The 12766-nt window shown below is 42.7% G+C and overlaps 1 protein-coding gene across 1 annotated transcript in view; it reads left to right on the forward strand.

Moving 5' to 3' along the window:
* Positions 1-12766, forward strand: part of PTPRT (protein tyrosine phosphatase receptor type T) — an 890462-nt gene that overhangs the window by 505425 nt on the left and 372271 nt on the right. The window contains exon 9 of the mRNA XM_017878051.1: positions 1636-1745. Within this exon, the coding sequence (XP_017733540.1) occupies positions 1636-1745 (110 nt within the window). The remainder of the gene's footprint in view (positions 1-1635; positions 1746-12766) is intronic.

The following is a 12766-nucleotide window of genomic DNA, read 5'->3' on the forward strand; positions in this document are numbered from 1 at the left end:
AATAAATAAAACAAAATTTTATATGCATAAAAGATTGGAAAATATCTTTGAACATTTGAATTATGAGTAATTTTGTTTTTTTCTTTTTTTAACCTTTTTATATATTCTTAATATTCAACAAATTCTGTGTATCATGTCCATAATGAGCAAAACTGAACATATTTTAATTTAACAAAGGAGAACTGATTGCAACATATGGCCAAGGCTATATGCAGAGAGGCGTAGTGTGATGATTGAGAGTATATGCTTTAAAACTCACAGACAGGTGTTTAGTTCCCTCTTTACAACTTAAGAGCCATATGACCTTCAGCAAGTTATTCCATTTTCTCTGCCTCAGTTCTCTTATTGACGCAAAGGAGATAATACTTACTGGGCAGAGCTGTTCTGTGGCTTAAGTGAAATAATGTAGGTAAAATTCTAATCCAACTGTAAGTGCTTAGTGAAAGTACCTGCTTTTATAATGCCAAAATATAAATAGATCTGGTAACAATTTACTGAAATTCATTATTTCTAAGGGGTTACGGCAGAAAGTTTGGGGAATAATTTGTTTCCTGGCTCACCGTCTTCCAGACTGTTGTAAGAATAGTGAAATCCAGCAGGAGGATGCTGGCAGGAAGGCTGACCGGCTTACAGAAGGAACCCCAGGAAAGGTTGCACTCATTAGGGCAAAATGCTGGCATAGGTCATTCATTCACCTATTCATTCAACCAGCAAATAGTTATTATGCATCTACTTCATGCCAGGCATTGGGACTCAACAGCAAGTCAAGCTAGCTGCCTTCCTGGAGCAAGGCGTGCTTCTTCTAATTGGATTGGGGTTTCAAGCCACATAGTTCATGTTGGATTCAGGAGTTAGTCAGGAAACTGATGAAGCACTTCCTAAAGTTAGAGAAAACTTGGCAGAGTGAAGAAAATGATACTTGGTAAGATGATGGGAAGCTCACTTTGCATTTCTCAAATACAAATCCTAAAGCAAGCTTGTCCAACTGGCGGCCCCTGGGCTGCGTGCAGCCCAGAATGGCTTTGAATGTGGCCCAATACAAATTCATAAACTTTCTTACAATGTTCTGAGATTTTTTTTTGTAATTGTTGTTGTTGTTTTTTTTTAGCTCATGAGCTGTTGTTAGTGTTAGTGTGTTTTATGTGTGGCCCACAGCAATTCTTCTTCTTCCAGTGTGGCCCAGGGAAGCCAAAAGATTAGACACCCCTGAAGCAAAGACCTCCTTTCAGATTCCCACCTCTGGCAGAACTGGAAACTGCTCATGTCCTTTCTACCCTTATCAGGTTCAGTTCATAAACCGACTTGCTCAATCTGCTGATGAAAAGCCTGATCAGCCTTCTGAAAATGGGTCAGCAAACTATGGCCTATGGGTCAAATCCAGCCCATTGCCTGTTTTCATAAATAAAGTTTTATTGGAACACCACTGTACCCATTCATTTATGGATTATCGATAGCCATTTTTGTGCTAAAATGACAGAGTTGAGTAGTTACAATAGAGAATGTATGGCCCATCAGACCTAAAATATTTACTATCTGGTTCTTTATAGAAACTTTGTCAACCCCTGTTCTAGGTTAGTGGGGTTTGAGAAATGATGTGGAAGGTGACGTCAAGTTCATAATTTTTCCATTCTGTAGTTCCAGGAGCTGTTCCTCTAGAATCCATCCAAGGGGGGCCCTTTGAGGAGAAAATCTACATCCAGTGGAAACCTCCCAATGAGACCAATGGGGTCATCACGCTCTATGAGGTAAGGAGGTCCCTTGTGCTGCATCCATTGGCTTAGCTTTATTCAAGTCACTTCAGCCTGACATTGGTGAATACCCATTCCACTGAAGGTATAAAGGTGAGTAAGATGTGACTTATCAAAAGGTTTCTGACAGTACAGTGGGGGCCGGGCGCGGTGGCTCACTCCTATAATCCCAGCACTTTGGGAAGCCGAGGCGGGTGAATCACCTGAGGTCGGGAGTTCAAGACCAGTCTGACCAACATGGAGAAACCCCATCTCTACTAAAAATACAAAATTAGCCAGGCATGGTGGCACATGCCTGTAATCCCAGCTACTCGGGAGGCTGAGGCAGGAGAATCGCTTGAACCCAGGAGGCAGAGGTTGCAGTGAGCCGAGATTGTGCCATTGCACTCCAGCCTGGGCAAAAAGAGCGAAACTCCATCTCAAAAAAATAAATAAATAAATAAAAGAAGACAATACAATGGGGTGCAAACATAATGGTACACAGTGGAACTGTCTTGGTAGCCCCAAGGACAAAGAAATTTGTACATACCATGCATTGAAATGACAGTGGTGACAACTGACTTCATCCGCAAAGGAGCCAAAACCCAGGGAGTCAGACTGTTCTTATGTAGAAGAGAAGGCCCAGGCCTGGCAAACAGTAGTGAAAGTTCATCTGGGAAACTGCAATACCCACATGATGCTCACTCTACGAATATCGGTCCCTTTGCTTTGAAAAGAATCCCAGAGTTATTCTATGAAACAGGAACACAGGATGCTTGAGATTTAAATTGCTCTGTGTCCAAGGCATATTTTGTCATCCAGGTGATGGCGTCCAAAGCCCCCCTTCCAAGCATTAGCAGGGCCTTACTGTATCAGAGATGAACCAGAACCTACTCAGGCAGGAATGTACCCATCAAGCCAACACAATGTGCCTTCCAGAAAAGTTGCATAAATAAGACAAACTGTATGAATGTTTATTGCAAAACAAAACCAAAAAAAAATCTCCAACAAAGGTGATATAGCTAAGATTCAAGTACTGGGATGTGAGTAAGATTGAGTCTCCTTCCACCCCTTGTGTTCTTACACATCATAAGATTGTGATACTAGATCAAATGGAAACCCATAGCAATGCAGAGGGAAGGGCATGGATACCAAAGCTGGAATGATGTAGCCTAGTGTCCTAGTAGCTCCACCTTCTCCTGAGTTACCTTTGGTAGCTTCCTCCTCTCTTTAAGCCTCATTTTTCTCATTTGTAAAATAAAGGTGGTAATCACTTCTTCAGGGTTTCCCTAGGGAGTCTGATGAGGGGGAAAGACACAAGCATCCCAGTCCAAAATATGTACCACAGGCCCGTGAAGAGACTTAAGCCACTGAGTGCTCATGCAGAAGCATGCATGTATAGGGAGTGGGCTTGGGGGAAGAATATTGCTGCCATAAGGAAAGGTGAGCTCTGGGGAGGAAAGTCAAGGAGTATTTGATGAAGGAAAAGTACTCAAGATTAATCTAACAGACCCACAACTTCTCTAGAGAGTCGTAGATGGTCCTGAGAACTCTGAAGGAGAAGATTATCCAACATGTACAAGGTGCTTAAGAAAACACCTTATCTCACTAAAACTAGCATTCCTCAGGAGAGCTAACATCTTCCTCTTAGAAATTGCAGGGAGCTTGGTGCAGCTCTCAGGATTACCACATGGAAGGCAGAAACAAACATCCATCCCCACCACTTATGAGCTTTCTCAGGCCACACGCTTAGGAGAAGCTTTCTTCCTGGGGAGTACCCTAAGAGGAGGGCAGGTACTCATACCGATACACCTTGCCTAGTACATTTTCAAAACCTCTTTGGGAAAGACAGGGACTGGAAAATTAATTGAAACAAAATCCAATCACTTCAAATCTACATGCTATTCTTTGTAAAGCAGAGACCACAATCACACACACACACATACACAGACACACATATACACACACAACATGTAAATGAAATGAAGATCTGTTGTGCCTGGCAAACTCTTCTTTGTAAAGCAGAAGGAAAGGACCCTTGATTTAGGAAGTTAAATTACTTGGTACTGTTATGTAAAATACGCTCTGTGCCAGATGTTGAAGACTTTTGGAATTCACAGGCCAGTAGCATTTAAAAAGGTTTGGGGGAGTAACCTAGGGTACTTCAACATCTCTTACTTACATCGTTTTATGAAAGACATAATTCCAAAAATATAGAAAGGATATAATTTCAGAATAAAAGTCCATCCTTCAAATTGAATAAATTTATGATGTTTTACTAACTCATGACAGTCACATTAATTTTTCTAATTTTGCATTGGATAGATGGCAGCTTTGTCATGGAAAAGCCCTGGTCCTTGTACATACCTGCATTTGGAATCCACTAGTGTAGGGTGATGCTGCACGTGGAGTTATGTCTCTGCACAGATTATTCCTTGAGAGTAATATGCTTTTTCCTCTAGTAGGGTGATGCATTAGACTGGATCCTTGAGAGCAATGTACACTTTCCTCTAGTAGGATGATGCAGTAGACTGGATTAGAAATATCATGATTAAAATTCCATGATAAGAAGAAAGAAACAGAGGGAGACCAAGGGTTCAAACACAACTGTGAGTTAGACTCTTTGAGTAGAACCTCCTGTAATTGAGGCATTATTATATAGTGCACTCTCTGAAGCCCCACGCACAAAGGTGGGTACAGATTAGAGCAGCATGTCCTTCTCACTTCGTGTGAATCCGGTGCCTTGTGGATTTTCAGAGACCAGATGCCAGGGATGTTGGCATTCCCATGGATTCTATGGGAGACAACTATGATGAAAGATACCTTCAAGTAGCTTCTTGGCTGTGACTTGGGCTATAATTGCAGAGAACCACAACCAGAGTATTGTAACTGATTGACTTGTTTGTAAGCATTTGAGGCTACTTTTGGGGAATATGCCAAAATTATTGAGGGATGCTGTAAAGACAGCTAAGGAGGTTATAGATTTAGGCCATTGTATTGTGAGCATAAACATGAGTGTGGTCATGTGTATCAAAAGCTAGTGAGGCCTAAGGAAAGAAAGATGGTGACATTTGAGCCCATATAGCCTGGATCTGAATCCCTGCTCTGACATTTACTTGCTCTGTGACCTTGAGTACATCAAGTGGCCTCTCAGAACCTTAAGTCTTTTATCAGAAAAATCAAGGTAATAATAAAATGGCCTTATAGGATTACTCTGAAGATCCAATTAAATATAGGTTTTGCACAGTGTTTGGCATTTAGAAATAACATTATAAATGTTAGCTGTTATCATTACATAAAAATGAGGAAATTGAGTGCAGAGGGTTAAAATGAAAAGACCAAGGTCATATTATCCAGATGCCAAACCCAGGACTCCTAAATGCAGGTACAGATGTCTTGCCCCTTGCTGCAACTTAGCGTGGTCCATAGACCAGAGGCATTAGCATTACCTGGGAGCTAGTTAGAAATGTAGCAGCTCAGGCCTCTCCAGTTTAACAAGATCCTTGGGTGATTCCTATGGGCATTACGGTTTCAGAAGCACTGTTCTGGAAAATACTACTCTTGAGAAACTTTTGGCAATTGATAGAAGAGTATGTTCTCTTGAGTAGAGAGATGAGAAGTACCTGTTACTCTGCACTCAACCCAATCCAACCCCAGACAGTAAGTAAGAGACCTTGCTTTTAAAAACATTTATAACAAAGCATGTGTTTATGAGGCAATTTACAAATTTAATTAGATGAAACCAATTTGATTTTTTAAATTAGGTTCTAGTTGTAATTTCAAGAGAGAAATTCATAAATTATAAATTACCCTCTTCTGGCCTCAAAAAAGAATATTTTATTACAAAGAAAAATAGGATAATGCAAATGGAAGAGAAATTCAGAATTGTCTGTGGCCTCTTATATACAACCTTAGACTCAGCGAAGTTAAAAGCAGAGAAAAAGAAAGGGAGGGGAAGGAGGGAAGTTTCATTATTATAACTATGTCATTGTTAAATACAGCAGGTCCAAGTAGTTAAGATTAAATTTCCTTCTGCACAAGTCCAAGTCACAACCTCTGGGTGCATCCTTGGACAATTCTGTTCCCCAAAATGTGAGTGGCTTTAAGTTCCATTCTGTCTCCAGTCTTCAGTCCTCTCTTTCTAGTATGAAGGTGTCAGACTATTCTAGACTTCAACTGGGTAAGAATGAAGGGGAAAATAAATCTGTGTCAAAGCCACAAAATCAAAGATTCTACATCATTTTTGAGTTTCTTTGCTGTTTAATTCTTGCCTATAAGCCAGCCAAAGTCTCTGAAGGTAAAGTAGTGATGACATATGAATAAAAACAGCAAGTGCAAAGGCCCTGAGGTGGAAATCACTTAGGCATGTCTTTAAAATACAGTAAAAAGGAGACCAGAGTGACTGGGGCTTCCTGAGCACAGAGGACAGTGATGAGACTGTGTGGGGGAATGGGTGGTTAGGGCCAGGGATGCCAGGACTCCTAGAACTTGCATTTTATCCTGAAAGGAATGGAAAGCCCTAGGAGAGTTCTACACAGAGGAATGAAGGGATCCAATTTATATTCTTAAAAGATCATCCAGCTGTTGTGTGGATAAGAGATGGTGGGCACACAAGCATCTTGGAAACATCTGGAAAATGCACCAGGAGGCAAGGACATTTCCATCATCTATGATATTAAGATGAACTATTTATTAGAAGACCTTGTACCTGGGCAGAAGATGTGAAATCTTTGTTACAGCTGCCTTTTTACTGCTGCTAACCCAGCTTTGACACCCTCTTTTCAGTAATGAGTTCTTATCTTGATAAGCACCCTGGAGCCATGGACCCTTAGATCCTGGGCCCACCTTCCCTGAAAGATGGGTGTCTCACCCTGATCCTATTACTACTCCAGGGCTGTGAAACAGTCTCATTCTGCAGCAGCCTCAGACTCTCTCTCTGCCCACTGAAAGGGGAGCTCAGAATCCTCGTCAGAGCCCTCTGGTTCCGGTGTCATCTGAGCTGCAGCCGGAAATATTAAGATGAATTAGACCATGGCCTCAGATTTTTGGGAATTTGCACTTTAGTGGGAGATGCAGAATGCACTTCTATGATCATTCCCGTAACAGAGTGACAGATCATGCACAGATAGAGGCAGCACCAATGGCCTTGTGTCCAGAAACTAGCAGCATTAACATCACTTGCAGGCATGTTAGAGATGCAGAATCTCCGGCCCCAGCCTGGACCCACTGAATCAGAGTCTTCTTAACAAGATCCCCAGGTGATTCGTGTGTACGTTAAAGCATAAAAAGCACTGGTTTAAGAGACATTCTCAAATCTCACAATCTTGCTCTGTACAAGAGGGTGGTAGAAGTGGTAAGGGAATATCAACTGGTCTGGAAAGCTCTGCCTGGTGAATGCATTGTAGTCATTGCATGAATAATGTGATCATTTAATGCACTAAGGAATATTCCTGCTCACCGGAGGCCCAAACAGCTGAGTATTTTCATCAGGAATATGGAAATCTTGACATCTGCATAGACTCTTCCAGAACCCTCTTTTGTGTTTGATTAAGGCATCAGGGTTCCCTAATCAGGGTGTGGATGTGCAGAAGGGTGGTGTGGCCTCTCTCATTCTGACTCAGCTCTTGGGAACAACCACAACTCACCAAGAACACAGACCGTCGCAATTGCAGACAGGCACTTATAGCCAGAATGAGGTCACCAAGGGAAGCAATCCAACCAAACAGTTGTCTGAAAACCCTTCAATAAAATCATTCAGAGACAAGCTGTTCAGAGTTCATGGAAAACAGTAATCAATATGTGTTTCAATTCAATTAATTATACTCGTCTTTGTCCAAAAATAAAAATCACACAGTGTGAGGGAATTGGGCCAGAAGATGTTACACTTGCAACTGGGTTAACGAAGTGTGAAAATATTTAAAATTCAGACATACGAAGCCTCCCAGTAAGCCTTTCTGTTTAGCAGTCAAAATCACCAAGTTTCTAATTACAGTGTATAAATCTGAGAAGCTTAAAGGGAAGGAGAAGACCCTAATGAGGCAGGAATGGGTGTCTTGATTATGCTAGAGTTGATTGGCATTTATCTTACAAGCTATTCTAGGTGCCTGGCATTCAGAGTTAAATAAAACAGACTTCGCTTCAATAAAACAAGGCGACATTCCTGTATGGGAGCGCCTTTAAAAGATACAATAGGTCGGAGGGTTTGTCAATATTTTTTCAGCACACAGATGGTTGGATTCAATCTGAACAAAAAGCACGGGCCCCAGGAATCAACCAGCCATCAGAATGCATTACAAGGAGGTTGGAGCGTCTTCTGAGACAGTTCTGAACAGAACGAAAGCCAACACAGACATGGATGGAGAGAGGGACCAGCTGGGTGGATAGGCTCACAAGGAAGCTCTTAAAGACCAAAGCCCAGAGAAGGTTCGTGGCTCTGTCTGGATGGATGAGTACACTTCCTCCCATCCTTCCACTTTGCTGCACTGACCACTCAGGGCTCACTGACCCCAGACTGGCTCATGACTCTGGTCCACAGAGGAGCAGTGTGGAGAACGGGATGTGGTCCAGATGGGCAGGAGGTAGTCTAGGCAGGAGGAAATCAGCTGGATTGTGACTAATACAGCCTGCAGCAAGAATTTGCATAATTCAAACTGGATCTACGTTAATTAGGACACATGATTTGCATAATGCAGGCCGCTATTGAGTATAACTCGAGCCAGACTGGTAACAAGGAAAAAAGCTCTTGTTTCCTCTAAATTGTTCAAGCCAGAAATGTGAGCGTCATCCATTGCCCACAGCAGCCACACAGCTAATCCACCAGAAAGTTTGATTATTTCTCTTGGCAAAATAGACACAGGTCAGGCTGCATGGCACCATCTCCGCTGCCACATCCAGTTCTGAGCTCCCCCTCAGATGCCTGGAGCATTTCAGTTCCTCCCTGCCCACCCCCCTCCACACTTCACCTGTTCCACATGTCCACACTGCAGCCAGACAGAACATCTTAAGAGGTGAGTCTGATCCTATTCCTCATCTGCTTTGGCTTCATCTTAACTTCAAGGTACTGAATGATCTGACCCCGGCTGCCTCTCTAACTTCACCTGCCACTCCTCTTCCCACCGGTGACTGCAGTCTGGCTCCTTCAGCCTCCTGGCATTTCCCAAGCTCACCCAGTCCCTGGCAGCCCTCACCACTCTGTGTCATTCCTTCTGCCTTTAATACTCTTTACTCTACGTTCCTCGGGACTGGTTCCTTCCTTTTCTTCACCTCCAAGAGGCTTTTTCCCTCCCCTGTCCACTTGATCCAAAACAGGTTCCCCTCTGTTTCCTGTCTTAACAACTTGCTTTCCTTCGTACCATTTCCACAATCTGCACTTGTTTTGTTTGTGTACTTCAGTATCATCCAGCCCCGCAACAGACTTGAACCCTGGTGAAGGCATGGGTCCTGTGTTGGGGAATTTTATGTGTCAAATTGGCTGGACCACGGTTTGACAGACTGGTAGTCAAACCATACTTTGGATGGTTTTGTGAAGGTGTTTTTGGATGAGACTGACATTTGCATGGGTGGAGTTTGAGTAAAGCAGATTGCTCCCCATAACATGGATGAGACTTCATCCCATCAGCTGAAGGTCTGAATAGATGAGAAGACTGAGCTCTCCTGCATAAGAGGGAATTCCCCAGCCGATCACTTTCAGACTGGAACTGCAACATCAGTTTTACCCTGGTCTCCAGCCTGACAGCATTTGGTCTTAACTAACACACACTGGGCGCGGTGGCTCCCGCCTGTAATCCCAGCACTTTGAGAGGCCGAGGCGGGCGGATCACGAGGTCAGGAGATCGAGACCATCCTGGCTAACACTGTGAAACCCTGTCTCTCCTAAGAATACAAAAAATTAGCCGGGCGTGGTGGCAGACACCTGTAGTCCCAGCTACTCAGGAGGCTGAGGCAGGAGAATGGCGTGAACCCAGGAGGCAGAGCCTACAGTGAGCTGAGATCGCACCACTGCACTCCAACCTGGGAAACAGAGTGAGACTGTGTCTAAAAAAAAGAAAGAAATAACTAATACAGGCTATATTTATTTTTGCCTTTTAGTGTGTCCCGAGGACCTAAAATAGTAGCTTTCACATAGTATATACTCAATAAATATTCTTTGGATAAATGTATGGATTTATACTTTATCTTAGCAAGGGGTAATGATGATTATTTTAGTCTAACTAATTTAGTTGTTCTCAAGCCTGGCTGAAGATTAGAATCACACCTTGAGATACCTTCTGCTCAATTTTGCTGTGAAGCTAAAACTGCTCTAAAAAATAAAGTCTATTTTGGCCCGTGTGGTGGCTCACATCTGTAATCCCAGCACTGTGGGAGGCTGAGGCGGCTGAATCACGAGGTCAAGAAATTGAGACCGTCCTGACCAACATGGTGAAACCCCGTCTTTACCAAAAATACAAAAATTAGCCAGGTGTGGTGGCGCGTGCCTGTAATCCCAGCTACTCGGGAGGCTGAGGCAGGAGAATCGCTTAAACTCAGGAGCCAGAGGTTGCAGTGAGCCAAGATCGCGCCACTGCACTCCAGCCTGGCAATAGAGCGAGACTCTGTCTCAGAAACAAAACAAAAACAAATGAAAAAAAAATCATACCTTGAGAGCTTGAAACAATGTATAGATAAATAAATAGGCAGCTAGGTACCTGAATGAATGAAGGGGTGGATGGATGGGCCTTATTGCCGTCCAAATAAATCAGAATCTCTAGGGGAGGAGGCTCTATCCATGTGCTGTATTTGTTTGTTGTTTTTAAGTTCCTTGAGAATTTCTCAAAAACATCCAAGGTTGGGAAGAAGCATTGCATGAAATGAATCCAATCGGTCTCTGATATGTAATCCTAGCTAAATACCTGCTAAATAAACACGGTCTTGATCCTGGCTTAACCTATCTTCACTCTCACTCTGCCAGACTCCACCTCTATCTGATGTTACGTTACAGCCAACTCACTCATGCACAGGCAGATGCTAAGTGCTAATTATTTTAAGGATTGAATTTAAGAAACATTGGTCTTTTTTCCCTCAAGGTTGCTAAACAGTGTGTGGAGTAACTGAAGACACATAGGGAGGTATCATTATGTCAATATCCCTTTGCGTGTTACTAATGGCATCTTGCAACTCTGATGCCAGAGCCCACGACAGACCTTCCCTTGCAAATCTTTTTCCGTCTGCTGAATAGTAGAAGTCAGTCCTGTTGTGGTTTTCCTTTTTTTTTTTTTTTTTTTTGTGAGATTAAAAAAGACATGCACGCACACAAAACTTAATAGATTTGCCCAGAGGCCTTCCCTAAATCTTAAAAGTCAGGGCCCTGGGATGTCTAGGAGCCATTTTTTCTAGCCCATGGCTCATCATTCAACCTCAATAAGATGTTTCCCCTCCAGAAACTTGAAAAATGCAGCTATCCCTGGTTAGATGCCATATACAGATCATTTGGGCTGACAGGGAAGCTGACAGGTGTTTCAGTAGAAACAGCTCTGGTTGAAAAGAATGATTTCTGGCACTCAGAGTCTGGAAGGAAAAGAAGTTGTGTTCTGATGTGAGTGACTTGCATTTATGGACGTGGGCCCATTAGAGCTGTTGGTCATCCACTTGTGGTATGTTAGGATTGCCTCTATATTTGCCTTGGGGTGTTTCTTCTTTCCGATTATGACACAGGTACTTGTGATGGAGCCAGGTAACTTGACAGTGGAAATCAACAGATGCGTAGCATGTGTTACCTAAGGACAGCAAACCATGTTCTCCTGCCAGTGAGGTTTTCACAGTAAACATTAATCATTCAGTTCAGCTGTAGAAAACAATAAAGGTTGCTGCATGAAAAATATTCCTGCAGTATGCACATGTGAATACGTATGCCTGTGTTGGTGTGTGTGTATGAGCATATGTTTTCATGAGTTTATGTAGTTGTACACTATCACATGTATACACACATATAATTGTATGTTTGGTGGCATGTCTGTGTGAAGCTTTCATCCTTTGACGTATCCATTTTTCCAATTTCATCCTTAGGATCGTTCTATTTCACTGGAGAGTTAACTGACAGAGATATCAGAGACACAGGGCTATGTCTGTTTTCTCCTGGACTAGAGAGGCCCCTGGTCACCTCATATGCGTGCCATAGTAACATCAGGGGAGAAACTTTATTTCATTTCAGTGGGCTCCCAGCTATTTAACACGAACGTCTGCCATAATTTGTCTCCAGAGTTTTGCTAAAGAACAATGTTGGATTAAAAAAAAATCTCCAGGTTAAGTTTAATCCTATGTATCTACAGGTGTCCTAGGAGAGAGAAGGGAAGGAAATGAAGAGTGAGTTCCGCATTTGTCAGGGCGTGGGCTCTCTTCATGTTTCTTCTCTGGGAGGGAAACTGCATTTTGAGGCACTGCATGTGCGCCCAGAGGCCTTTGTAGGGTGTCCTCCTGTGCACATGGCCACATGGCTAGAGATGGAACTGTCTCTCTGGCTGCTGTGGTCCTCTCCATAAACTGTGCCCAGAGGCAGCGTTTAAGTTGCGAAGTGTCTCTTTAAATGTCAGAAGTTGTTCTCTTTTCATCTCAGATGCTTTACCATGTTACCCTGTTGGAATTCCGCCTAGGCTGGGCAATGCAACATGAATTTGCTGCTTTTAACTGGCTCTTTTGCTTCTGTTTTGGTCAGAACGAAATGAAGAGTGTTTGCATATTTTCATCTGTCATCAGGACATTTGGAGCCTCTGTTCTGAAGTCTCTGGAGGCTGGAATTCAAATTTGTGATTCGTTGCTTACCTTTTCACTAGCTCAGGAGCTAGCAGGTGGCTTTTCTCCCCTCACCTTAAGTCAATGGGCATTTTTTTTTTTTTTTTTGACTGCTTTTCCTTACTCTTTACCAAGAGAAAAGTAATTCCTTAAAACTGACACCCAAGTATGAGATCTTGGTCTACCTCATTATGGTTTCAATATGTACGTACGTACATACATACATACCAGGTCTCCAGGGTCCTTCAAAATGGCATAAAGAAAGATCCTGCTTT

This window comes from Rhinopithecus bieti, unplaced genomic scaffold (assembly GCF_001698545.2).
Source record: "Rhinopithecus bieti isolate Rb0 unplaced genomic scaffold, ASM169854v2 scaffold_10347, whole genome shotgun sequence".
Lineage (NCBI taxonomy): Eukaryota > Metazoa > Chordata > Mammalia > Primates > Cercopithecidae > Rhinopithecus > Rhinopithecus bieti.